This window comes from Camelina sativa, chromosome 11, assembly GCF_030686135.1.
Source record: "Camelina sativa cultivar CO46 ecotype springtype chromosome 11, ASM3068613v1".
Lineage (NCBI taxonomy): Eukaryota > Viridiplantae > Streptophyta > Magnoliopsida > Brassicales > Brassicaceae > Camelina > Camelina sativa.
This window is the reverse complement of record NC_141890.1, coordinates 24,396,302-24,424,273: the sequence shown is the minus strand read 5'-3', so window position 1 is coordinate 24,424,273 and position 27,972 is coordinate 24,396,302. Positions and strand designations below refer to the sequence as shown.

Sequence of the window (27,972 nt, the reverse complement as noted above, 5' to 3'; positions counted from 1 at the left end):
GATTTTTAACTAATTAAAAATATTCTAAAAGATCTACAAAGTTTTCATATTTCGATATCAGCCCTAAGTCACATACCAAATTATTGTAAAATCTTGATCAAAGACCAGATTATTACGTTATTGCCCTAAGTGTATATTCTAATTAAAATAGCTCCACAGTACATTTTTTCAATCAATGGTGTTCCTAAAGCCCTAGCCAAGCCGAGATACCCTAAAATCACAATCTCTCTCTCACTCTCTCTCTCTCTCTCTCTCTCTCTTTCTCAAGCCGAGAATGAGCGACGGTAACATGGACGTCGACGATTCACCGCTTTCTTGGAAGGTAAAGTCCCTGGAAGCATTAGTCGATGGTTCTTTCTCGAAGTCTCTCTCGAAACTCTCATCGTCTTCCCGTTTGATTCCGGCGAGTAGAGATTTCCATTTTTACTACAATTTCGATGAGTTCAAACGCCCAATCGACGAGATAGCTGGAACCTCGCAGTCGGTTCTCGAGACGATCGGTGAATCCGAGCAGGTTTGGGAGAAATCGATGAAGTTCCCTGGCGATGTTGATGAAGTTGATGCCGAGGATTGGCTCTGTAACGTGAATGATGAATTTATCGAGAAATTTGATGTTTCGGTTGATGAGTTTAAGAGGATTAGGAAGAAAGAAGAGGAAATTGGTCGGCCTGTGGCTTACGATGGGGATGATGGGTTTCAGATGGTTTATGGGAAGAAGAAGAAGCCGGTTGGTAATGTGATTACTGGCTCGGCGGCTAAGAATGCTAACGGTGGTGCTTCAGTGATTGATGTTAAGTTGGCTGAGAGGGAGAGGAATTCATCTGGCAAAGCTAAAGTTCCTTTCCATGTACCAACCATAAAGAAGCCTCAAGAGGAGTATAATATCTTGGTGAACAACGCTAATCAACCCTTTGAGCATGTTTGGTTGGAGCGGAGCGAAGACGATCAGCGGGTTATGCATCCCCTGGTTAGTGTTTTGTGTTTTCTTCAGAATAATCTGTTTAGATTTACCTTTGGAAAAGTTAACTTTATATGAAAATTGACTCAACCAACACTGATTAGGGAGGATGCTGATGGTATAGTGTAGAATGAGAGAGTTTTTATTTGAGTGTAGTGAAGTTATTTGGAAAAAAAACCTGCCCTGTGATGCCAATAGTGTAGTATTCTGATTAGCATTATCTATGTTTGTAAGTGCTTCATTAAGACTCTGGACTCTGAAAGCTTACTGTATTGTATTGATGACATTGTGGCTTGGGAATAGATATGCTCATAACTCTCTTATGCTTAATTTTTGGCTGTCTGCATTTGGCCTTTTCTTGGCAGTTGTCTTCTCGTCTTATATTTTTATAATACTATGCAGGAGAAACTTTCAGTGATTGACTTCGTTGACAAAGATGTAAACGAGATGGAACCTGTTAAACCCCTTTCATTGGAAGAGACTCCATTCAAGTTTGTTCAAGACGTGAAAGATCTGAAAGAATTAGTTGCTAAATTGCGTAGTGTTGAAGAGTTTGCGGTAAATTTCTTTTCTGATTTTCTTTAGTGTTGAATAGTTTGCGTAGTGTTGAAGAGTGTATTTTTTTACCAGTCGTTTGGTAGAAGTAGTAAGAAATTTGAGAATTCTATCATTATTATGTGATGGCTTGTTACTTGATCATTCACTTAAACAGAGCCTCTTTAAAATAATACTAAACTACCATGGGTTTCAGAATTTTGGTTTGGAGAATATAAAGTTGCATTCTCTAAAAATTTTCCTTGATTAGATAAGCCAAAAAACAACTCAATTTGTGAGTTGCCAAGGCTGATGCCTCGCCCTTCTCTTATTATTATTATTTATCGTTTTTGGTTTTCTTTGTTTAGGTTGATCTGGAGCATAATCAGTATCGATCTTTTCAAGGATTGACATGCTTGATGCAAATTTCCACCAGAACAGAGGATTATATAGTTGATACATTTAAGCTTCGTATTCACATTGGTCCTTACCTAAGGGAGATATTCAAAGACCCTAAAAAGAAAAAGGTTTTTCCTTGATACATTAATCTTCTTTATATAAGACCTAAATATATGTTCTGTACTCTGAAATCTGTTTATGTAATTAGGTAATGCATGGAGCAGATCGAGATATTATCTGGCTTCAACGGGACTTCGGCATATATGTCTGCAATCTCTTTGACACAGGACAGGTTTGATGTTCTTTCAGCAATGGTTTCTTCTTTTTTGTTGTTTTTTTTGCGCGATATTTACTATAAAACATAGTATATTCATGTTCCGTAATATACACCTTTTGCTACATGGGAGAAGAATGATGGTAACTTATGGGCATTTGAACTGGGTATCAAGCTTTCTTCCTTTTTTTTCCTATATGGGTTGGTCATGGCAAACTAGAATTTTCCTCCCTTATAAAAGTACACTGAACTAAGAAACTCTTTTGAGAATGGTTTTAGTTAACTATACCATCAAAGGGAGCGCCATCGATGGTTTTAGTTGTCCTTTAACAGATGCTTTCAACACCCTTCTGACTTTTAGTAACTTCTGGTATGTGTTGACTGTAGTAAGAAACTAGTCAATAGGTCAAGCTTTGGATCTCATATTGTGGTGACAAAGAAGCACCTACTGGAAAGAAATTTTAGTTATTTAGCCCTTTTCCCCTAAGTAGAAACATTCTTATTCAGATTTAATTCTTTCAGGCCTCAAGGGTGCTAAATTTGGAGAGAAATAGCCTGGAGTTTCTTTTGCAGCATTTTTGTGGAGTTACTGCAAATAAAGAGTGAGTACTAGTATGGCCCTATCTGGATTTTTTTTCACTCTCGTCTCTCACTTTTCGTTCAACTTTTTATTTATTTATTGCTGTAGATACCAAAATGCAGACTGGAGAATACGACCCATTCCGGAGGAAATGATAAGGTCAATCTTCTCCGTCCTGTGTCTTACTGTTCTGGCATCAGTTGACTTGAGCTCACATTTTTTTATTTCACTGCAGATATGCAAGAGAAGATACCCACTACCTTTTGTACATATATGATGGAATGAGACTAGAACTGCAAAGAATGGCAAAGGATGACGCGCATACTGATTCTCCTCTGCTTGAGGTAGTCATCATCAAATTATGCTGACAAGTAGCTTTCTTCTTACTATCTTTCTGTTAGTTTCCCACACTGGCCAAGTAGGAATTTGTGTGACTCAAAAAACTTGATCGCATAGTATTATTTTTTGTGGAAAATGATGTGTGGTCAAGTTGTTGGGGGTATTTTGGTGAGTTAAGTCTTCTTGTAGGGTAATTAGATTTTCAATATTCGTATTATATTAGCTGCTAACCTAGGTGATTCTTCACATTTACAACATTCTTATGTTTTTTAGAGGGACTTTGGGAGGAACTGGTCAGTTCTAGATAATTGGTCATTTTTGTTACAGCATACAGTAATTGGAATTTCAGTGTTCTTATTGTATGCTACGTGCCTCATCTAGGTTGTTTTTGTTAGGCAACACTCTTATACTTTTAAGAGAACTTTCAATGTTATCTGTTATGCATAATATAGCTCTCTGGCTAAATTCTTTTTTTTGTAACCACAGTCAAAAATCTCCCGACCACATTTTGGGAACTCACTATGGTTATTGATATTCACATTTGTCTAATATTGGTGATAACTCCATTGACTCATTAACATCTTTGGTTGTCTAGATTTAGTTAAATCCAGTGGATGTATAGCCTAGGAAGAATATGCTCTTTCTTCTTCAATATTTTCACTATGTTGTCTTGCTGTTTCTTACAGGTCTACAAGCGGAGTTATGATGTGTGCACACAACTATATGAGAAAGAGCTATTGACCGAGAATTCATATCTTCATGTCTATGGGTTTGTTGTTTTTTCTTGAGAGAATCAACATACTTAAGTTTTCTTTTGTTTTAGCAGAAAAACTGTATGCGTTTGTTCTGTTGTTTCATAAGCTGGCTTCTCTTAAGCTAAGATATGTAAACCAGTATTATATTTACCATCCTGGCATTTTGGTAGGCTTCAAGCAGCGGGCTTCAAAGCAGCTCAACTTGCCATTGTTGCGGTACGATTTTCTCATGTGATGTAATGAATGATGCATACTTACTCTCTTTTTTCTTATACTATATAAAGCTAACTTAGAATTTTCTTTCTTTTAGGGGCTCTGTGAATGGAGGGATTTCATTGCACGTGCAGAGGACGAGAGCACTGGTTATGTGTTACCAAACAAAGTTCTCCTTGATATAGGTATGTAGCTGAGATTTCAAGTTTACTGTCTGCCAGAGAGTTGATTTATTTGGCAATGACTAACTTGGTCTAATGTTGTTATCCTAATAGCCAAGGAGATGCCTCTTAGTGTTGGCAAATTGCGTCGGATGTTGAAAACAAAGCATCCTTATATCGAGCGGAATGTTGATTCGGTGGTCAGTGTCATCAGGCAGTCAGTGCAAAATTATGCTGCATTTGAGTCTGCTGCTCTATCTTTAAAAGATGCGTCTCCTGGAACTGTAAGATATCACTATTGATTTGTTTTCTTGTCTCTTTCTGTTTATTTTTAGTTATAACTGTTAAACTTTCTGTTGAGGTGTATAAGCTAGTTGAAATCCGATTAGTGTATTGAAATCCTCTGCTACTCACCTGCAAAGAAAGCCATAGCCTAGAGTTGGAAAAATGTCAAGGGTTAAATGTGACTCCGATTTTTTAGTTCTGAAACCTCACCAAATAGCTCAAACTGAAAGTGCACGTGCTGCTTTTTGGTTTCTACTGTTTTCCTGTATTCTTCATGTCTGTTTTAACTATGGCCTTCTTTGATTGTAGGTAATGGATAAGAATATTGAACCTATTATTGAGAAGAAAGACGTTTACACAGGAGATGTAGCTTCTCCAAGTTTGAAGGATAATTTTTTGCAAGTTGAAAGTACCAGAGGCCTAAATACGGTTGCAGCAAGTACTAGTGAAGGGAGAGGTTTAGGCACCGGCTTGTTTGGTTCTGCTAAGGTGACAACTAGTTATTTCTTTTTGTTGGTGCTAAATCCATGCCAGTCTTTCAAAGACATGTCTGTCATTTATCAGGTTTCTGCGGCTGTTCGGATCTCTAAGAAAACAAGCAGTGGTTTAGGAGCATTGCTGGGAAGTGCAGCATCGAAGAAGAAATTTCGAACTGATGAGAAGGTGAGTTTATTTATTTGAAAACTCTAAAGCTGCTTTTGGTTGCAGAATGATTGATAAAAATGTATACAGGTGAAGGAAGATGTGAAGCTTGAACAGATAAGATCATCTGTAAACCTGTCATTCCCGTCGTTTACAGAAAAACTTCCCGAGTCAAGGTCAGCTACTGGAACATCGAAGGTTCATGGGAAGCCTGAAGAGGTGTCCACTACTATGCCAGCCTCTGTTTCCAAGGAGGATGGTGTGACAGAGTTGAAAGATGATTCAGAAGAAGCCTCAGAAATTGCTGGTACTTCGGGTAGAGTTTCAGTGTGTGAAGTATCTAGTTCTGAGACTGGTGATATTATACTATTAGAAAATGATGATGGTGATGCGAAAAAAGTTGAGACTGAAGATGAACCAATGTCTCTCTCGGAGTTGTCCACAAACTTTCAGAAGTGCTTTAACTCCATGAAAAAGAGCAACAAGGCCCAAAAGCAGACCGAGTTTATAAACATAGAGCCGTTTGATTATGAAGCAGCAAGGAAAGAGTTGAAATTTGGGGAAGGGCAAAAGGGCAGACAAGGAAAGAAAGAAGCTGGAGCAGGTCAGAAAAAGAAGGGGTCTGGTCCGGAGCAGTCAGAGTTTGGTCAAGGAAAACGTCGTCAAGCCTTTCCGGCATCCGGGAACCGAAGTGCGACCTTTAAAAGTTAGGTTGACAAATTCTTAACCGCTCTCCAACTGAATCCAAAAGGACAAACTGATCTTCTGGCAATCAGTATGGTTAAGTTTTTAATCATTATTCATTTCGGAGTTGGCCAATGGTGATTTTGTTTGACCGTTTTCATTTATCTACTACATAACTCCCGCTTTCATGGGACTTAGGATACACAAACTCGTTTGTTCGAAACTTCAAATCTGATTCATAGTTCAAATTATGAACCTGTGTCACTTTTCTATATCTGATTTGTTTTGTAAGTCTTATCGTTCCAAATAAACGGGGCCGATTTCAGCATTCTAAACACCAACATGACAAAACGGCACGCAGTTAGACTCTTAATACATGAGACAACAGTTATTGTGCTCCGTGCTTCAACCCGCCACGCAGTTCCCTTTATTCAATTAAATAAAAAAGCATGACGTTTTGACTCATCTATCTTCCTCTCTCAGCTTCTTTCTCACACCACCAAGGAAGAACACTCCAAAGATCCTCTCTCAGAGAATTCGCAGCAAAATCTCCAAGAAAACGAAACCCTAATGAGGATTCATTTAGATCCTTGAAATTTTTGGGCTTTTCTCTTACCTCCACTTCTGATAATTTCGAAAAAGCTTTGTGATTCTTCTTGCAGATTCGTTTAGAATTTGAGTGATGTCATCGAATAAGTCACGAAGCTGTTCTACTCGATCTAGACCAAACTCCCGAGTCTCTTCACAGGTCCTTGTTGATGCAAAGCTAAACAGAAGTTTCGAAGAATCTGAGCGTTTGTTTGACTACTCAGCTTCAGTTAACTTGAACATGCCGAGTTCGTCATGTGAGATACCTTCTTCAGCTGTCCCAACTTATTTACAGAAGATTCAGAGAGGGATGTTGATTCAGCCCTTTGGTTGTTTAATCGTTGTTGATGAGAAAACCCTCAAAGTTATTGCCTTTAGTGAAAACACTCGAGAGATGTTGGGTTTGACTCCACATACAGTGCCAAGTATGGAGCAGCGTGAAGCTCTCAGTGTCGGAACTGATGTGAAATCATTGTTTCAGTCTCCAGGTTGTTCTGCTTTGCAGAAAGCTGTTGACTTTGGCGAGATTAGTATTCTGAATCCCATCACGCTTCATTGTAAGTCTTCAAGTAAGCCCTTTTATGCGATTTTGCATCGGATTGAAGAGGGGCTTGTTATAGATTTGGAGCCAGTTAGTCCGGATGAGGTGCCTGTTACTACTGCAGGGGCTTTGAGATCGTATAAGCTTGCAGCTAAATCGATTTCAAGGTTGCAGGCATTGCCTAGTGGGAATATGTCGTTGTTATGTGATGCTCTTGTCAAGGAAGTTAGTGAATTAACAGGTTATGATAGGGTGATGGTGTATAAGTTTCATGAAGATGGGCATGGGGAAGTGGTTGCTGAATGCTGCAGGGAAGACATGGAACCTTATCTTGGGTTGCATTACTCTGCCACTGATATACCCCAAGCTTCGAGATTTCTCTTTATGAGAAACAAGGTTAGGATGATTTGTGATTGTTCTGCTGTTCCGGTTAAAGTAGTTCAAGACAAGAGTCTCTCACAGCCAATAAGTCTTTCTGGATCTACTTTGAGAGCTCCTCATGGCTGTCACGCACAATATATGAGTAATATGGGCTCAGTGGCGTCTCTTGCCATGTCTGTAACAATCAATGGTAGCGATAGTGATGAGATGAACATAGATCTACAGACTGGAAGACACTTATGGGGCTTGGTGGTTTGTCATCACGCAAGTCCTAGATTCGTGCCTTTTCCGTTAAGATATGCTTGTGAATTCTTGACTCAAGTATTTGGCGTGCAGATCAACAAAGAAGCGGAATCAGCTGTTCTGTTGAAAGAGAAGCGTATTTTGCAAACTCAGAGTGTGCTATGTGACATGCTTTTTCGTAATGCACCCATAGGTATAGTCACTCAATCACCAAATATAATGGATCTTGTTAAATGTGATGGCGCAGCCCTTTATTACAGAGATAAACTCTGGTCTCTGGGGGTTACTCCGACAGAGACACAAATTAGAGATCTAATCGATTGGGTTCTTAAAAGTCATGGAGGAAACACTGGCTTTACCACTGAAAGTCTAATGGAGTCTGGCTATCCGGATGCTTCTGTTCTTGGGGAGTCAATCTGTGGAATGGCTGCCGTGTATATTACTGAAAAAGATTTCCTTTTCTGGTTCCGTTCTAGCACTGCAAAACAGATCAAGTGGGGTGGTGCAAGACATGATCCCAATGACAGAGATGGTAAGAGGATGCATCCTAGATCCTCGTTCAAGGCTTTTATGGAAATAGTAAGGTGGAAAAGTATGCCATGGGATGACATGGAATTGGATGCAATTAATTCTCTGCAGCTAATAATAAAAGGCTCGTTGCAAGAGGAGCATTCAAAGACTGCTGTGGATGTCCCGCTTGTGGATAGTAGGGTTCAGAAGGTAGATGAATTGTGTGTTATCGTGAATGAAATGGTGCGTTTGATTGATACAGCCGCTGTTCCTATATTTGCGGTTGATGCCTCTGGTGTTATAAATGGTTGGAACTCAAAAGCGGCCGAGGTAACTGGACTGGCAGTTGAACAAGCAATAGGCAAACCTGTATCAGAACTTGTTGAGGACGATAATGCAGAAACCGTTAAGAACATGTTAGCATTGGCACTTGAAGGTAATGCTAACATGTTCCTCTCCAGTATGGAAGCAAATGTCCTTTTATCTGGTTTCTGGCTTCCTTTTATATTTTGTTTTCATCGTTTTTGACTGTTTTCGCAGATTTTCATCTGTGCCTTGTGTTCATAATACATAATAGGTAGTGAAGAACGTGGTGCTGAAATCAGGATCAGAGCATTTGGTCCTAAAAGGAAAAGCAGTCCAGTTGATTTAGTTGTCAACACTTGCTGTAGCAGAGATACGGCAAATAATGTTCTTGGTGTATGCTTCATTGGACAAGATGTTACAGGCCAGAAAACACTTATTGAAAACTACAGCCGTGTGCAAGGAGATTATGCCAGAATCATGTGGAGCCCTTCAACACTCATTCCGCCAATTTTTATGACCAATGAGAACGGATTATGCTCAGAGTGGAACGATGCAATGCAGAAGCTCTCCGGGATAAAGAGAGAAGAAGTTGTCAATAAAATGCTTCTTGGGGAGGTTTTTACCTCAAATGATTATGGTTGCCGCCTTAAAGACCATGACACGTTAACTAAACTGAGAATAGCTTTGAATGCTGTGGGTTCTGGCCAGGAGAACATAGAGAAGCTTTTCTTTGGCTTCTACCATCGCGATGGTAACTTCATCGAGGCATTGCTTTCAGCAAACAAAAGGACTGATATTGAGGGAAAGGTTACTGGGATTTTGTGTTTTTTGCAAGTACCTAGTCCAGAACTCCAATATGCTCTACAGGTTCAGCAAATATCAGAGCAGGCGATCACCTGCACGCTCAATAAATTGGCATATCTCCGCCATGAAATGAAGGACCCCGAAAAGGCAATATCCTTCCTTCAAGATTTGCTACATTCATCTGGATTAAGTGAAGAGCAAAAGCAGCTCTTGAGGGCAAGTGTTTTATGCAGGGAGCAGTTAGCCAAAGTCGTAGGCGACTCAGACATAGAGGGGATCGAACAAGGGTACCAAAAACCTGAATCTTCTGTAGTTCTCATTAGCTTAGTTTCGAACTCTAGAATCTTCTGTTCTAATCCTGTTACTTTTGTTTATTTATGGCTTTTAAATCAGCTATGTGGAACTGGATTGTAGCGAATTCAGCCTGCAAGAATCCCTAGAAGCAGTTGTAAAACAAGTGACGGAGCTCAGCATGGAACATAAAGTGCAGATCATCTGCGACTATCCTCAAGAAGTTTCATCAATGAAACTGTATGGAGACAACCTAAGGCTTCAGCAAATCCTCTCAGAGACACTGTTAAGCAGCATACGATTCACGCCTGCGTGGAAGGGATTATGCGTGTCATTCAAGGTAATGGCGCGGATAGAAGCTATAGGTAAAAGAATGAAAAGAGTGGAACTAGAGTTCAGGATAATACACCCGGCACCGGGACTGCCTGAGGATCTGGTAAGAGAGATGTTTCAGCCGTTGAGGAAAGGAACCTCAAGGGAAGGTTTAGGACTACACATCACCCAGAAGCTGGTGAAACTCATGGAGAGAGGAACGTTGAGGTACCTGCGAGAGTCTGAAATGTCAGCCTTTGTGATCCTCACACAATTTCCCTTGATTTGAAGCACAACACCACCTGTCTTCAATATTTCCATTATTGTTGAGAATAAAAGTGGTGCTTTTGAAAATATATGCTTTAGTTACTGTAACTGTGTTACATAATTTTGATAACAGTATCTATATATACATTTTTAAAACACATTTTGGGTTTTACCTTTTTATTTGTAATTATTTAAAAACTTATTTACAAAGTTAATCTCTAAAAATTTTCAAAAAATAGTATTACTTCAGATTTTGTTTCTTAAATATTTTACATACCCCTATGATATATTTAACCCCATCTTCTATTGTGTATTGAAGATATTTTATCTATGAATCCGCTCAAACAAATAAAACAACAATTTGATTCCTATTTTGTTTCCCAAAACCTATGAGATTTGATTATTAACGTAAGAAGAAATTCGATTCACATTTATTTAAATATTATAGTTAATATATATAAACTTAATAAAATTTTAAAATATTACGAATATGTGAAATTAAAAAATTTAAAATATTATAGAATAAGGTTATATAGTAGATGGGTTATAAAGAAGACATATTGGAATTAACAAAATATCATTAAATTTTTGCTAACACGGATTAAATCCTCATTTTATTATTTGTCAAAACTATTAATATTATAATATTTGACATATAAAAATTAAGATGATTTAACTAAGATTGTGTAAAATAATTAAATCATTAGGAAAAATGTGACTTAATCATAGCGTAGAAATGATTTACTATGTATTTAGATCCCTTATTTTTTGTTATAATAATTAAAAATCAAAACAGAATCTCAAGTACTAAACAAAATAAACTAAATATAAAAAGCAAATGGTTATAAAGTATATTGCGGATTAAAAAAATTAATATAAACATTTAACCGCACAAACTGTCGGAAAATTTAATTATTCTTTATTTGAAAAACATCCAATATTTAACAAACAAATATAATATTAAAAAAAATATATAAACTATATGCACGTGGTGTACTGCGGGTTAAATTCTAATATACATTATTATATCGTATTATATGTTGTTTATCCGGATTGGCTTATTTGAGTCATATTACAAATAGTGAAAAAGTAAAGAAAAAAATTAGTGGTGGGCATTTAAACAAAACCAAACCAGCCGAACTCAAACTGTTCCAAATCAAACCCAATCTTACACTCCAACCATTCGGTTCGATAACCTAATGTGCTTATTAAATTAATTAATTAATAAAATTGTAAATATGGGATCTTACTTAGTACCACTTGTGTTTGGTTTCTATTTTTCTTTATTTTCAATTTTCTAATAAAATTAACTAAATAGAAATATAGATTTAATTATATAGTTAATATCACATAATTTATTTTAATATGGTTAAGTTTTTCTTTCTTTTCTAATTTGTTGGATTAATTCACTTACAACTTGTTGCTTATCAAACCACAATAAATTTTATTTTGTTACGTTAATTGATGTTTAAACCAAATTAAAATCAAACCAAACCAAACATAATCCAATCCAAACACAAACCAAACCAAACTAACTTTGGTTGAGTTTGGTTAGGGTTTTACCAAAATTGAATAAACCGAACCGAACCAAACCAAACCTAAACTTAAACAGAAATGCCCATCCCTAAGAAAAAAAAAATCTGGTTCAGTTGAATAGTAGGTGGGCTTTGGGCCTAATTGATTTTAATTGTCTGACTCCGATTTTCTCACCGAACAAATACGAAAAGGACGCCGCTGTGTGAGTTTTATGGTGTTGCACCAGTTACGTATACAACCCGCTGCCTACTACTCTCTCTGTTATAGAGCTCCCTTAACCTCTCGATCGATTCCGGTTTCGCTTCCCGGAGGTTTGTCTTGAATCTCGAAGTAACTTACGTAAAGATTGAGGATACGTCAAACTGTTCCCAAGTTCTGTTCTGTTCGTTAAAGATTTGGTCCATTTGGAATCCAAAATTTCTGCCATACTGTTGAAGCTTTTAGTATGGAGGAAGGTTCCAGTTCCCAAGAGGTGGTCGGTGATGAAACTAGTTCCCTGGATGTAGTTGTTTCTGCCAATGAAGAGTTGGTTAAACTAAGGAAAGAAGCAGCAGCTCTGGAAGCTCTGAAAAGTTCGTCTAATTGTGATGATGATGATACTGGCCGAGTGAAGCTTACTGAATTGTATGACAAGCTACAAGAGTTGGGCTCAGATGATGCTGAAGCTCAGGCTTCCAAAATTCTTGCGGGTTTAGGTTTCACAGAAGGTAAGCTAGCGAGTCCAACTAAGTTACTCAGGGGTGGCTTGAGGATACGGATAACATTAGCTAGAGCTCTCTTTGTGCAACCTACTCTATTGTTGTTAGATGAACCAATCAACTATCTCGACCTGAGAGCTGTTTTGTGGTTAGAGGAGCGTTTGTGTCGCTGGAAGAACACCTTAATTGTTGTTTCACATGATGTTGATTTCCTCATCAACACTGTCTGTACGGACTTAATACATTTGCATAACCAGAATCTCAACCGCTATCGTGGTAATTTTGATGCTTTCGCAACTGGATATATTCAGCGACGTAATGAGATGTACCAAAAAGTTTTGAGATATACGAGAAACAGGTCAAAGCAGCAAAGAGGTCTGGGAACCGTGCGCAGCAAGACAAGGTAAAGGAAAGGGCCAAGTTTGCTGCAGGGAAAGAAGCATCATCCAAGCTTAAGGAAAAGGATGAGGTGCTATTTTGATTTTCCAGAACCAATCAACCTCCCTCGTCCTCTTCTGCAGTTGAGAGAGGTTAGCTTCTTGATGTGATTCTCCCAAGGAATCGACGCTCTAAGGTAGGTAGACTGATAATCCTAGAACTCCGATGGCTCGCAAAGCTGGATGATAAGGCGCGAGATAAAATCGAAAATCCTTATGCTCCAAGCTCTCTTAAAACAAACCAAACAAAGCAAGGCGGTAGAACTTTAGATAGAAGCTTCGCGGAGACAGATGACAAGGTGTGAGACGAATCCCGAAAATCCTTGTGCCCTAGACTCTCTTGTAACGACTCTTCAATCCTCAGCTAGTGAATGACAACGTCAAGTGCGGCGGAATCACTTGATATACCAAAAACTCTTTGATGTAACCCACCAAGGAGAACTCTTTGATGTAACCCACCAAGGAGAAAGAACAAGTTCCAAAGGAACAAGGGAGTTTACCACTCTCAAATCAAAGATAAAAGATTTCTTGATCGAGTTATTTTCTCAAGTGAGATTACATGTGTTTATATAGGGATAGAAAACTTGGTCACAAAACCAAGTATTGATTATTCTTGAAACTAAAAACATTAAAGATACTAAGTTGAATGAAGACCCAACTCTTGGTGCATGTTTCCAAAGTGACTCTTGATGCATGTATCTCTTATTTTCGTCACTCTTCTTTGACCACAAAATAAACTGATTATTTTGGGCTTTCTTGGGCTTGTATTAGGCTCAAAGTGGCTTGGACTTGATAGATATCATCCCCAGTAGAATTTCCCATGCTCTCTTTGGCCATAAGCTCTTCAATCAACCCATTAAGTGTTTCCTTGATTTTCTTTGACCTTGACTCTTTGATCCAACTTGCTGATGAGAAACAACATGGGCTGTATGATTTCTTCACCATGGTCTTAGTAGAAAAATCTCCTGGTTGCCAAACATAATCTGGAAGCTCCTAAACCAGTTGGACCTAAAACTCTTTAGGTGAAGAACTAGATTGACCTCTTTTGGCAAATGAAGCGTAACTTTGTGGTTAGTTGGCCAAATCTTGTTTTCTTGAACTTGTTGGAAACATACGAGATCCATTGACATCCTCCAATGGATTTTGTGTCGAAATTGTTGCTGAGTTGTTCTGTGTAACACGATCTTTGGTTCAGACGCGAAACTGGAACTGGGATAGATCCACTCACTTGAAATATCCATATCTTTCACATATGAACTGATCTTAATGTGATTCCAAATCTCCATGGTTCCGGAATGGATCAAGATTCCAGAACAGTTTGTTTCATAGCTTGAATCTTTCTGACTTGGTCGGAACCCTCTGTTGAATGCTCGTAGGTCCAAATCGCGTAACCATGAGTTCACCTGATTTGTAAAATGGATAACTCCTTCATCTGAACTCTGATTGGACTGATTCCACTTCGAGATATGCTCTAAATGAGGTAAGAATGTATCCCAGAAGTCGTTCGTCTGGAAGAATTGATCTTCGACTTCATTTGTGTTAAACAAGACTCAAGAGTCGTCTTCGATGCTTTCATGATCATATCATACCCCTCCTCTTGAAAAAAGTTTCGTCCTCGAAACTGTAAGGCTTTGGGTTGGAGAGTGTTGAAGTGACTCTAGTGGCTGACCATGAGGTTGATTTGCACCGTTTTTAGCAAGACTTTTCTTGGTTCCTACAAAATCTAAAACTTGCTCTATCTTGCTTGACCATAAATTGAATGTTGACTTTTCTCTCCTTGTTGGTGCATGAGCTGAATCATCCATACTTCCAAGGTTGTGAAAGGTCAGACTTTCCTTTGTGACTTCCTCAATTTGATCTTTGCATACCACTTTGTGCTTTTGTTTCTCTTCCTTTTGTTCACTTGGTGAATTTGTGATTTCCAACAGATCATCCTGAACCTGCAACACCTTATGCTCCTTGTCTTGAATGTGGCATTTTGTATGAACCAGATTATCTTGCTGCACATTCTCCTCACCATTGACTTGCACACTTAATGGTATTTTGGGATCCAACAACTCTCCTTTGGCAACAAGTTCCCCACAGTTTTCTCTTGCTTCTTTGGAGGTAGTAGTAGGCTTTGCTTCAATGCTCAATTTTGGGGTTGTCTTCTCCTCCATAGAATAGCTTGATTTCAGGTTTGATGATCTCAAACCATAAGCTTGATGTGTTGGACACCTCCTCTTGAGTTGTTTCTCAACCAAATCCTCCTTAGGCAACATACCCTCCATGCTTCTACTTCTCTCAGATAACCTTTGCCTTCTTTGGTGTAACTCTTGGTGATCATGGTTGGGAACAAATCTCTTTCTCATGACTGCTTTCATTTCATCCCATGTGTCAACTGACCGGTCTCGGTGGTGCATCTTTCTAGTAACCAGCTGATACCACCAATTGATTGAATGATCATAAAACTCTGTAGCAGCCACTTGAACTTTCTCGCAATCCGAATAGTCTTGACATTGAAAGACTAATTCCATTTTCTTTTCCCACTCCAAGTAAGCATCTGGATTATTTTTTCCATAGAATGGTGGTATTTACAGCTTGATTCCTCTCAAATCATCATCATTTCTTTGTCTAGACTCTTTGTTTCGTCTCGGACGCCGTTGACCATCAATCACTACAAGAAAACAGGTGATTAGCGACTACAAATAGCGACTACATATGTAGTCGCCACAACTAACAGACTACATAGTGACTATTTAGCGACTATTCTGTGACTACAGATAATTAGTCGCTACTGAGTCACTCTATAGCGAATAATTCATGCAGTCGGTATGGTGGCCGTATTTTAACGACTACGAGGCGACTATTTTGTTGATGGAACTATGTAGTCGCAACTTAGTCGCTAAATTAACGACTATAGTACGACCACATCAAATAATCGTACACTTTGGTGACTAAGCTGCGACTCATTCGGCGAGTCATAAGGTAGTCGTAAAGTGGTCGTAAAATTTGGCGAATGCACGGCGACTCATACGGCGAGTCATTACATAGTCATCGTGTAGTCGCCAAATAGTCGCAAAATACAGTTAAAAAAACGTGTTTTCCATGTGGGGGTTGGTGTACCAACTTTTATAATGTAGTCGCCTATTAGTCACCTAGGAAAGTCTATAAAAACGAGTTGCACTCATTTGTTCTCTTCATTTCGAACAAGACACTTTCCTTTCCTAAAAAAAAATTCTAAATCAAAAAAAAAAAAGTTTGGCTTTATATAATCTTATATTTTCTCCCAAAAAATATATAAATATATATATATATATATATATATATATAATTATAATGGCGGGATATTACAATTATGGTGGTAATGGCGGTAATTATCGGGAGTGGATGTACAAGAGGTTCGATGAAGTGACGGGAAATTTTTCATCTGAATTCGAAGTGGGGGTGGACCAATTCTTATCGTTTGCAAGTAGCCAAGATACAGTTCAGAATAATGGGGGTAAGTTTCTCTGTCCATGTAGTTTTTGCAAAAACAATAGATGTCTCTCGGGTAGAAGAGTTATGAGTCATCTGTTTAGTAATGGATTTATGCCAGATTATTATGTTTGGTATAACCACGGAGAAGAAATTAATTTGGATATAGGAAGTAATTACACTGATAGGACGTATGATGGGAGTCATGAAGAAATGGGTAATGTAGTAGAAGATCCATATGTGGATATGGTGAATGATGCATTTCGTTATAATGTGGGTTTAGATGATAATTATCATCAAAATGATAGTTATGAGAATGTGGAAGAATCGGTACAAAACCATTCACAGAAATTTTACGACTTGTTAGATAGTGCAAAAACTCCTTTATATGATGGTTGTCATGAAGGTCACTCGCAATTGTTATTAGCTGCTCGAGTCATGCAAAATAAGGCGGAGTATAATATGAGTGAAAAGTTAGTAGATTCGGTTTGCGGAATTTTGACGGATTATTTACCAGAAGGCAACCAGTCTACCGGTTCACATTATGAGACAGAGAAATTGATTCGTAATTTGGACCTTCCATGTTATATAATTGATGTTTGTATTAACAATTGTATGATTTTCTGGAAAGAAGACGAAAAGGAAGACACATGTCTATTTTGTGGTTCACCAAGATGGAAGCCTAAGGAGGACCGACAGAGAACAAGAGTACCATATAGTCGTATGTGGTATCTACCTATTGCTGATAGGTTGAAGAGAATGTATCAGAGCCAAAAGATTGCAGCGGCAATGAGATGGTATGCAGAGCACCAATCAAAAGAGGGAGAAATGAATCATCCTTCTGATGCGGCGGAGTGGAGATATTTCCAAGAGCTTAACCCTCGGTTTGCGGAAGAACCTCGTAATGTCTACCTTGGATTATGTACCAATAGGTTCAATCCATTTGGCATGTCTCGTAATCATTCATTGTGGCATGTCATCTTGACTCCATATAATTTACCCCCAGGTATGTGCATGAATACGAGTACTTGTTTCTTACAGTTCTGAATTCTGGGCCAAATCATCCGCGAGCTAGCCTCGATATCTTCCTACAACCTCTTATTGAGGAGTTAAAAGAGTTTTGGTCTACTGGAGTCGATGCATACGATGTGTCTTTGAATCAAAACTTTAATCTAAAAGCAGTGCTGATGTGGACGATAAGCGACTTTCTGGCGTATAGCATGTTATTGGGATGGACCACCCACGGTAAATTGTCTTGTTCAATTTGCATGGAAAGTACAAAGTCGTTTTATCTACCCAAAGGAAGGAAGACATGTTGGTTTGATTGTCACCGAAGATTCCTGCCTCATGGTCATCAATTAAGGAAGAACAAAAAAGATTTCCTGAAGGGAGGAGACGCTTCTAACGACTATCCACCACAGTCTTTAACTGGTGAGCAAGTTTATTACGAGCGTTTGAAATGTGTAAATCCACCAAAAACCAGGGAAGTCGGTGGTAACGGTCATGAAAAGAAGATGCCAGGCTATGGAAAGGAACATAATTAGCACAAAGAAAGCATATTATGGTCGCTACCTTATTGGAAGGACCTCAATCTCCGATATAATATTGATGTGATGCATACCAAGAAGAATTTTGTGGACAACATCTTGTATACTCTTATGAGTGTACAGGGTAAATCTAAAGATAATGTCATGTCAAGATTGGACATAGAACAATTTTGTTCTCGACCACACTTACATATTGATAGGAAGGGTAAAGCTCAATTCCCAGCATATACATTGACAAAGGAAGCCAAAACAATTTTATTGGAATGTGTCTAGCATGCGGTGAAATTTCCAGATGGTTATTCGTCAGACTTGGCTAGTTGTGTTGATCTGATCAATGGCAAGTTTTCAGGAATGAAGAGTCATGATTGTCATGTTTTTATGGAGCGACTTCTTCCATTTATCTTCACAGAACTCCTAGACCGGAACATTCACCTTGCATTATCAGGTATTACAGATTACTTATTTAATTAAATAAGTACTATATATTTTTTAATATAATTTCCTAAGACATGAAATTTGAATACATTTTCAGGGATTGGAGCATTTTTCAGGGATTTATGCTCAAGAACTTTGCAAAAAAGTCGCGTTCAAATTCTTAAACATAACATTGTTTTGATCTTATGCAACTTAGAAAAGATATTTCCACCATCATTTTTTGATGTGATGGAGCACCTGCCTATACATCTCCCATATGAAGCAGACTTGGGAGGCTCTGTCCAATATAGGTGGATGTATCCTTTTGAAAGATTTTTCAAAAAGTTGAAAGGAAAAGCGAAGAACAAAAGATATGCAGCTGGATCAATCGTTGAGTCATATATCAATGACGAGATTGCTTACTTCTCTGAGCACTACTTTGCCGATCATATACAAACAAAATCAAGGTATAATTAAATGAAATTATAATTTATACTTAATTTGAATTACTTTTAATTATATTATTTGATCAGGTTAACAAGATTCTATGAAGGTGAAGTCCCAGTACATCATGTCCCTGGAGTCCCTAATATATTTACTCATGTCGGTTGTCCAAGTGGGGAAATGCATGAAGTATGGCTTTCAGAGAGAGACTATCAGTGCACACATTTATATGTTTTACGGAATTGTGACTATTTTCAACCAATTGAGAGGTATATAATATAGACTCCACATTTTTTCTCATATATATTAAATATATTTTATCTTCTAAGTATGTTCGAAGATTTTCTTTCTACCAAATATCCTGAATTAACCGAAAAAGAACTGTCCACGAAAAAAGCTGAAGAATATCATGTGTGGGTGAAAGATTATATAAGTATACTCGAACGCCCCTAACCGACTCTGTTTGTGCATTTATTTATATCATTGATAATATTTATATGTATATAATAATGTTTGACCTTATTATATATATATATATATATCCAGGTTATATACTGGAACGCCACAAATCCATTTCCTACTTAGGTTCAAGAGATAGTGCATGGACCTTTACACAAGGTCAAAACTTGGCTAATATACTTTACAAGAGGCTATGTGTTTCATACACAGAATCACGGCGCTGGACGGAAGACATGTAACTATGGTGTATGTGTTAAATGTGAAAATTACACAAATGCATCTGATGGTGCAGATTTCTATGGGAACTTAACTGATATCATAGAACTTGAGTACGAAGGGATGACCAATTTGAAAATCACACTTTTTAAGTGCAAGTGGTATGATCCTGTCATTGGTAGAGGGACTCGGAAGAGCAATAGTGGCGTTGTTGACGTGAACTCTTCAACAAAATACAACATATATGAGCCATTCATTTTAGGTACGTAAGACTCAATATAATTTAGATATAAGTTTATTTAATGTAACTATCCATACTAAATTGCGATTTTGCACACAGCATTTCAAGCGGATCAAGTTTGCTATATTCTGTATCCATACACAAAGAAACCAAAGCGGGAGTGTGTTCTGAAAGTAAATCCGAGGGGAAACATTTCAGGAGAATATGAAAACAATGAACCGACTCTATTGCAAAAAGAAAATGATGATGCTGTATTGATGACTACAGTTGAAGATCTCATAGCCGACAGTTTGGTAGAAGACGCTAATCCAATAAACCTTGATTACGATGTTGGAGATGCGGATCCAGAAGATGAATTCCAGTGTAATTTATTGTCTTCTGATGATGAAGAACAAGAAGAAGAAGAACAATATGCATAGTATATTTAATATATTATGTATTATTATTTGGCAAAATTACTATGTATTTGTATTATAAATTTTTTCTTTTTACTGTGTAATATTATTGTGTAATATTATAAAAATAATTCAGTATTTTATAATTAATCTATGTAATTTAAATTTTAAAATTTGGGCTTAGATTACATACCGAGATTAAAATTACCTAAACCCAACTAATCCTAATTAAACCCAAATCCAAATCGATTTATCACTCTCTTCTTCCTCTCGATAACCCTAATCCATCAAAGCAAATAATCTCTCATCTCCCACACAGCATCGCAGCCTTCGCATCCTTCGCATCCTCTCGATTCCCGACTTTGTAAACCCTAACCCTAATCCTTCGCATCCTTTGCATCCTTCGACATACTCGGATCAATCTCTCATCTCTCAGACTCTCACACGATGCCTAATCGAGGAAGAAAGAGGAAACAATCTCCTAACCTTTCTCAGAGAGTCGGAGTGTCAACACCAAATCAACGGCCGCACACTCTACCCAGTCAGTACAACTTCACGCCGACAGTCCAATCTCCTCCTCCACTGCAGACGCCTGAAGTACAACGATAGTCATCGGCGGCCCAGATCCGGACCCATCCTCCGCCTCAACAGCTTTTTCAGAACTCCTACACTCACCCACCGCAGCCTCAAGTACACCCGAGTCCTTCTGAAGAAGTCCACTACAATCCGTCGCATCCTCCAACTCTTCAGGTTAACCCTCCGCCTTCTCCAGTTGAAGTCTCTCAGACTCGCAGTCATCGTTCGCATCCATCGTCTCAAGGCAACAATTTCCAAGCTGATTATCCTCCGGTGTTGCCGGAACTCCAGGAGGACACATTACGGGCTCTAAATGCGCTGTTTGTAGTGCCAAACAGACATGAGTTCACCACCGTCCTCTCTCTTATTCCCCTACCAAAGACCGAATGGTATGTTTAGGTCTCGTCTCATTTCATATTAGGGTTTAGGTCTTGTTTAGGTCTCATTGGTTTTGGTTTTGTTTAGGTCTTGTTTAGGTCTCATTGGTCTTGGTTTTGAAGTGTTTGGTCTCTGATGCGATTACAAACTCTTTGAATAATGGTGCACACAACTCTTGATGGTCAATTTTGAAGCTATGGTGTATCGTTTCTTAGACTTATCATTAAGTCTTCTTAGTTTAGTTGAGATCATCCTTCTACTTCTTAGTTTAGTTGATATCATCCTTCTTCTTCTTAGTTTAGTTGAGATCATCCTTCTTCTTCTTAGTTTAGTTGATATCATAGACTTAGCATTAAGTTTGATTATTGATTTGCTTTAGCCTTTGGTTTTGTTACTTTGAGTGTCTCTGATGGTTGACTTTGGTTTGATTGTTTCATGTGTATGGAGGTTTGATCGTGACACTAGATCTAAGCTTGTTCGGAAGATTACTAAAATTCTTTTAAACAAATTTGAAGGTCCTTTCTACAGCTGGACATGTGTTCCTCGGGATAAACAGGAAAGATACTTCATTGAGTTTGCGGTTAAGTGTTATGTCCTCTAGCCTTCATATATAGCTTTAATCTTCCTATACTGCTTTACTCTTCATATATTGTTTTATTTACTTGTGCTTCTTATCACTCACATTAGCTATTTTCTTTTTGTTTTTTTGTAGAAAACCCACACTTGGGATCCTTTGATAACTGGGACTGTTCAAGCTAACTTTGAGACCATCTGTCAAAATCGGCTCAAAGACATGGTTAGTACCGTGAGAACTACTATACGCCAGCCTAAATGGATTGGAACTAATCTATGGACAACAATGACAGAATACTGGGACACTGAAGAAGCACAACAAAGGAGCAAAACATATTCTGATGCCCGTATGTCTGACCGTAATGGCCTCGGTCCTCATGTCCACCTCTCAGGGCCAAAGTCGTATCGACAGATTCAAGACGAAATGGTGAGCCAATTCTGTTGTTACACATTTGCCACTTTTATTTTTGACCTAGCTGTTACATTAAAAATTTACTTGTCTGTTTCTTAACATTGTAGGAAGAGGAATTGGGAAGAGAAGTACGTATTGGTGAGGTTTTCATCAAGGCACATACAAAGCCTGATGGGACATATGTTGATCGGAAGGCAGAAAAGATAGCAGAAACATATGAGAAGAATGTGCAAGAGAGGTTGTCTCAGCTCGAGGAAGATCCTTCTGCCATCTCAGATGGTTATTCACGGCCCCGGGAGCTAACAACTGAAGAATATACAGAAATCTTTCTTCAGGTTACGTTTTATTTTAACAATACACAAATGTTATCTTGGAGTTTAATTTTTCATCCTTTAATATCTTATTTTCTCTTACTTTGCAGTCCACTGAGAAGGATTCAAGAGGAAAACCTTTTGGAGTTGGAAGCCTCCATGACTGCATTGTCAATGGCAAGCAGAAGCAAGCACGAGACACTTCTACCTTTGTGGCTATGCAAGAACGGTTGAAGGAAGCTCAACGAAAGATAGAGGAGCAGGCTGCTCATATGTTGAGGCGTGATGCAGAAATTGCTCAACAATCCGAAATTATTGCTGGGCAGAAGGAGAAGATTGACGAGTTCGACTTGGTGGGGAAGTTTCTGCGGGAATGTGATCCACGGTTCAAGCAGTTCTTAACAACTCATTCAGCTAAAGAGACAACCACGACAGAGCCTGTTCAACAAGAAGATCCATCTTCAACTCCATAGCTTACTCTATGTGTTACCTACTAAGTAACTCTTTTTTGATGAACTCAATGGCGACTCTATGTGTTGTACTTTGTGTTTTGGAAACTATAATAACTTTTAAGTACAATGTATTTTGGCATGAATGTTATGTGTTGCTTTAGGTTTCCAATTTAGAATCATTTTTTTTTTGTTGACAGGGTTAAAAAGAAAAAGCGAAATTACAATATTCTATATCCAGTTTCAGAAAACATTAGTCGCCAAATAGTCATCAAATTTTAACAATATAGCTAAAAACTAAAGTGACTATATAGTGACTACTACATATATTAGTCGCCAAAACGTCACCAAAACTTATACGACTATCTACCGACCAAATTAACAACCCATTTGTTCAGGTTTCTTAATCACATAATAGTCGCAAACTAGTCACTAAAAATAACGACTACATGATGACTACTATGTATATAGTCGTAACGTAGTCGCAAAAGAGTCACTATATTTTACGACTACATGATGACTACTGTGTGACAACATGTATATAGTCGTACATTAGTCGCAAAATTGTGACTAAATTTACGACTACAACAATTAGCGACTCTCGATTCACGACTGTATGAAATAGTCGCTAATTAGTCGTAACTCTTGATTTTGCGACTACGAGGCGACTAATAACGTAGTCGCAAAATGCGTGTTTTCTTGTAGTGAATAGACGAATTGCCTCTTTGGCTGTAGTAGTCGTCTTCTTCATTTCTGTGACGCCTAGGTCGATCTCCTTCTCTGCTATGATGCAAAATCTGTGGTTGTCTCTGTTGTGCCTTTGCTTTAACTTCATTCAATCTCTCGTAGAGGGCATTCATCTCAACCCTCAACATCCGTCGCGTCTCTCCCATAAGTGCTTGAACTTGTCGATCATTAGACATTTTTTTTTTGTGGAATACACAGGTTCTTCTTGTTTTCTTTCCTTTTTTTCCTTTTTTTTTTTGAAAGATAGAAGATGAAAGAACGACAATGAAAGAAAAAGATGAAAAGATAGATAGATTAAAAGATGGATAGATTAGAAGATGAAAGGTTTTGATTAGAAGAATACCAAAAGTCCTTGAGCGGGCTCTGATACCACTTGATGTGATCCAATTGCTCTGATACCACTTGATGTGATTCTCCCAAGGAATCGACGCTCTAAGGTAGGTAGACTGATAATCCTAGAACTCTGATGGCTCGCGAAGCTGGATGATAAGGCGTGAGATTAACTTGAAAATCCTTATGCCCCAAGCTCTCTTAAAACAAACCAAACAAAGCAAGGCGGTGGAACTTTAGATAGAAGCTTCGCGGAGACAGATGACAAGGCGTGAGACGAATCCCGAAAATCCTTGTGCCTTAGACTCTCTTGTAACGACTCTTCAATCCTCAGCTAGTGAATGGCAACGTCAAGTGCGGCGGAATCACTTGATATACCGAAAACTCTTTGATGTAACCCACCAAGGAGAAGTCTTTGATGTAACCCACCAAGGAGAAAGAACAAGTTCCAAAGGAACAATACCACTCTCAAATAAAAGATAAAAGATTTCTTGATTGAATTATTTTCTCAAGTGAGATTACATGTGTTTATAGGGATAGAAAACTTGGTCACAAAGCCAAGTATTGATTATTCTTGAAACTAAAAACATTAAAGATACTAAGTTGAATGAAGACCCAACTCTTGGTGCATGTTTCCAAAGTGAGTCTTGGTGCATGTTTCGTCACTCTTCTTTGACCACAAAATAAACTGATTATTTTGAGCTTTCTTGGGCTTGTATTAGGCTCAAAGTGGCCTGGACTTGATAGATATCATCATCCCCATTAGAATTTCCCATGCTCTCTTTAGCCATAAGCTCTTCAATTAACCCATTAAGTGTTTCCTTGATCTTCTTTGACTTTGACTCTTTGATCCAACTTGCTGATGAGAAACAACATGGGCTGTATGATTTCTTCACCATGGTTTTAGTAGAAAAAACTTCTGGTTGCCAAACATAATTCTGGAAGCTCCTAAACCAGTTGGACCTAAAACTCTTTAGGTGAAGAACTAGATTGACCTCCTTTGGCAAATGAAGCGTAACTTTGTGGTTTGTTGGCCAAATCTTGTTTTCTTGAACTTGTTGGAAACATACGAGATCCATTGACATCCTCCAACTGATTTCGTGTCGTAATTGTTGCTGAGTTGGTCTCTGTAACACGATCTTTGGCTCAGACGCGAAACTGGAACTAGGATAGATCCATTGACTCAAAATCTCCATATCTTTCACATATGAACTGATCTTAATGTGATTCCAAATCTCCATGGTTCCGGAATGGATCAAGATTCCAGAACAGTTTGGTTCATAGCTTGAATCTTTTTGACTTGGTCGGAACCCTCTGTTGAATGCTCGTAGGTCCAAATCGCGTAACCATGAGTTCACCTGATTTGTAAAATGAATAACTCCTTCATCTGAACTCTGATTGGACTGATTCCACTTCGAGATATGCTCCAAATGAGGTAAGAATGTATCCCAAATAGTCGTTTGTCTGGAAGAATTGATCTTCGACTTCATTTGTGTTAAACAAGACGCAAGAGTCGTCTTCGATGCTTTCATTATCATATCACTTCTACTATCCCAACAAGCAAGATTTCAGGCTCTCGAATGTTGATTTAGCCATAGATATGGGGAAACGAGTAGCGATCCTTTGGGCCTAACGGAGCTGGCAAGTCCACTCTTTTGAATCTTCTTGTGGGGAAGGGAGAAGCAGGAGGTTCAGATCCAACTGAGGGTGAAGTGATTAGAAGCCAGAATGTGAGGATCGGCAGTTACTCTCAACACTTTGTTGACCAGTTAACAATGGAGCAGACACCGGCTCAGTATCTTCTTCGTATGTATCCTCACCAAGAAGGATGTAGCAAACAAGAGGTGGTGCGTGCGAAACTAGGCAAGTTTGGCCTACCACGTCACTACCATTTAACTCCAATTGAGAGATTGTCTGGAGGACAAAAGGCTAGGGTTGTGTTAAACTCCATCTCAATCAAGAAGCCACACATTTTGTTTCTTGACGAGCCAACAAATCACCTGGACATGCAGACTATAGATGCGTTGGCAGATGCACTAGTTGGGTTCAAAGGAGGAGTTGTGTTAGTGAGTCATGACTCGAGACTCATATCTCGTGTCTATGAGGACGAAGAGAAGAGTGAAATTTGGATTGTAAATGACGGAACAGTGACTTTCTTCCAAGGCACGTTTCAAGAGTACAAAGACGAACTCATTGGAGAAATCAAAGCAGAGGTTGATGACTTGTTTCCTTCAAAACAGAAGAAGAGGTTAATGAGTTCCCTGTGAATTCATAATAACAATCCCTCTGTTATTCTTAAAGTTGATCAACGACTTTTTATTAAATCTTTATGTATTCTTAAATTAATTCGAGTTTCATGAACTACAATGTTTAAAGATCAAATTGACATGAATCTTTTCTATCGTAAATTCGTTATAATTTGATCATTTCTATAAGTAAGAAAAAGATGATTCAAAAATATTCAACTAACTAGTTTTTGGGAAGTAAACCTCACTCTATATATTTTGCAAGGGAAGTATTTTGATCAAAACATGATCTTCTAGTTTCACTAGATTGTGAGGATGGTCCACACCACACCACACGTACGGGTCCCGGCCCCTCGTCAAATTGAGAAGATGGTCCCCAATCTCCTAGTTTCACGACATTCCTATCGAGTTAATGCCACTTCCTATGCAATGCTCATCAACAACTTAAATTAAAAATTTTGTTAATCAAGAGATTTGCTTGGTAACTAAAGCTGTTAATTCATGGTTTCAAGGTGTTTTGTACCCAAAACTTCAAACAAGAGGATGCTTAGCTCCTACCTTTGCAACTGGCCGACAAGTGGCACCTGCTTTTTTTTTTGGTGCTTTTCTTGTTTTTTTCTTCTTCTTCTTTCGTTCCAAAGCTATTGATTGCATCATTTTTGTAATCTTGTTTACCTAATTTATAATATTAGTAATTTTGTATTAGGACCATTTTTAGTTGAACGCAATTTTTAGTCTTTTTTTTTTTTGTTGATTCTTTTTATGTCTGCTTGATCAATGACACTTTATACTGTTTGACATGTGTTGGTTACACAAGCTAAAATTATATATATATATATATATATATATATATATTTCTGTTTTATGTAACATATATTTTTTGCATCTAAAGGTTTTTTTGTGTGTTAAATTCTATAAAAAAGTGCATTTTGATATATATATATTTTTTTTTTGTCTCGTTATCGTAGGTGTACGTGCAGAAAAATAGAGGATGTTCCAGTTTACATGCTACGATAATAGGATTGGAACGTTAAATTCTTAAAGAGATTATAACTATATATCTAGAGGTGTGTGAATATAATTTGTTTCAGTTTCACTCAAAGTAATAGTGCGAACAGAGGTCTTGGCATTTTTCGGTGCGTGAAATTTATCAATTTTACTGTTTACCATCCAAAAATAATCATGTTCAGTTTTAGGGGACACATCCTCATTCATAGCTTCCAAGAGTCTTTTCATGTCCTTTTGGTTAGACGTTAGTACGTTACACACAAAATAATATGCATTTTTTGGTGTTTGCTAGAACAATATAAATTTTTTTATCAACAAAACATATACATTTTAGACACCAAAACATACTCTTTTTTCGTTCAAGAAGTACTCTACATATATACCTTATTATATAAAACTTGACTTAAATGATAACACATAAATTGGCAAAAAAATAAAAATTAAACTTAAAAGAAAGAAATGAGAGGATGTAATGAAGAAATACGAACAAGAGAGATTAACCTAAATTTCACCTCAATGTTAAATGAGATGGCGAATGTGGTCGGTGACAAAGGAAGATATTGGAGTCAGCAACATGGTAAGTGGCTGCATATAGTTTCGGCAGTGGCAGCGGCAAGTTTTGTGGATAGCTTTTTTTTTTTTTTCATTAGAACATTTTCATTAATTAAACCAAGGTAAAATACAATGGTGAAATGCGGTTTTTGAAATCCTAAAGCCGGCGAAAAACAAAAATATCTCCAGAAGCTTAAACATGATACACGGGGAACATGTAAAAAACTAAAGCCAAAAAGAAAAGCTCTCAAAATCATTGGAGAAATCGGAAGAAAACATTAGTCGCGGGACTATGTACTCAAGAGTCAATGTCAAAAAGACCTGCAAACGCAAATGGAAGAGACCCAAGGATAGAGGCCACCGTGAAGATTTAACCCAACTAAAAATGAATACCTCGAACACAATAAGCAAGGAACGCGAATCTAATTCCTACCCACCTAATCTTATACCGAGAATCTACGTCTAGGACTTTGCGTCCCC

The 27,972-nt window shown here is 37.9% G+C and overlaps 3 protein-coding genes and 2 pseudogenes across 4 annotated transcripts; all 5 read left to right on the top strand.

Annotated features, from left to right (window-relative positions):
• Window positions 1-72: 72 nt before the first annotated feature.
• Window positions 73-6,075, top strand: LOC104724020 (protein RRP6-like 2). Its single transcript, XM_010442473.3, has 14 exons — window positions 73-967; window positions 1,361-1,516; window positions 1,861-2,019; window positions 2,100-2,183; window positions 2,688-2,767; window positions 2,854-2,904; window positions 2,981-3,089; window positions 3,771-3,853; window positions 4,010-4,055; window positions 4,150-4,237; window positions 4,328-4,497; window positions 4,808-4,987; window positions 5,063-5,161; window positions 5,231-6,075. The coding sequence occupies exons 1-14, from the start codon at window positions 275-277 to the stop codon at window positions 5,849-5,851; spliced, it is 2,619 nt and encodes an 872-aa protein (XP_010440775.2). The 5' UTR covers window positions 73-274; the 3' UTR covers window positions 5,852-6,075.
• A 166-nt stretch (window positions 6,076-6,241) lies between these two features.
• On the top strand, window positions 6,242-10,154 carry LOC104724019 (phytochrome C). Of its 2 annotated transcripts, none has more exons than XM_010442472.3 (3): window positions 6,242-8,523; window positions 8,665-9,484; window positions 9,591-10,154. In XM_010442472.3, the coding sequence occupies exons 1-3, from the start codon at window positions 6,507-6,509 to the stop codon at window positions 10,087-10,089; spliced, it is 3,336 nt and encodes a 1,111-aa protein (XP_010440774.1). In that variant the 5' UTR covers window positions 6,242-6,506; the 3' UTR covers window positions 10,090-10,154. The 2 variants fall into 2 exon arrangements, 1 of the variants encoding a protein (XP_010440774.1); XR_015571540.1 differs by having other exon boundaries at window positions 6,284-8,523; window positions 8,628-9,484.
• A 1,894-nt stretch (window positions 10,155-12,048) lies between these two features.
• LOC104728199 (ABC transporter F family member 4 pseudogene) lies at window positions 12,049-25,953 on the top strand (annotated as a pseudogene).
• On the top strand, window positions 20,358-21,465 carry LOC147934326 (uncharacterized; annotated as a pseudogene).
• LOC109127316 (uncharacterized) lies at window positions 21,658-22,633 on the top strand. The gene is made up of 3 exons (XM_019231911.2): window positions 21,658-21,864; window positions 21,957-22,184; window positions 22,271-22,633. Exons 1-3 carry the CDS (start codon window positions 21,658-21,660, stop codon window positions 22,631-22,633), a joined length of 798 nt encoding a protein of 265 aa, XP_019087456.1.
• Window positions 25,954-27,972: the final 2,019 nt, after the last annotated feature.

Excerpts from the sequence above, each read along its gene's own strand:
- LOC104724019 (XM_010442472.3), top strand. The coding sequence starts at position 6,507 with ATGTCATCGAATAAGTCACGAAGCTGTTCTACTCGATCTAGACCAAAC. Across the intron at positions 8,524-8,664 it reads GTTAGCATTGGCACTTGAAG|GTAGTGAAGAACGTGGTGCT; the intron begins GTAATGCTAACA and ends AATACATAATAG. Across the intron at positions 9,485-9,590 it reads ATAGAGGGGATCGAACAAGG|CTATGTGGAACTGGATTGTA; the intron begins GTACCAAAAACC and ends CTTTTAAATCAG.
- LOC109127316 (XM_019231911.2), top strand. The coding sequence starts at position 21,658 with ATGGTTAGTACCGTGAGAACTACTATACGCCAGCCTAAATGGATTGGA. Across the intron at positions 21,865-21,956 it reads GACAGATTCAAGACGAAATG|GAAGAGGAATTGGGAAGAGA; the intron begins GTGAGCCAATTC and ends TTAACATTGTAG. Across the intron at positions 22,185-22,270 it reads ATACAGAAATCTTTCTTCAG|TCCACTGAGAAGGATTCAAG; the intron begins GTTACGTTTTAT and ends CTTACTTTGCAG.
- LOC104724020 (XM_010442473.3), top strand. The coding sequence starts at position 275 with ATGAGCGACGGTAACATGGACGTCGACGATTCACCGCTTTCTTGGAAG. Across the intron at positions 968-1,360 it reads AGCGGGTTATGCATCCCCTG|GAGAAACTTTCAGTGATTGA; the intron begins GTTAGTGTTTTG and ends AATACTATGCAG. Across the intron at positions 2,184-2,687 it reads ATCTCTTTGACACAGGACAG|GCCTCAAGGGTGCTAAATTT; the intron begins GTTTGATGTTCT and ends TAATTCTTTCAG.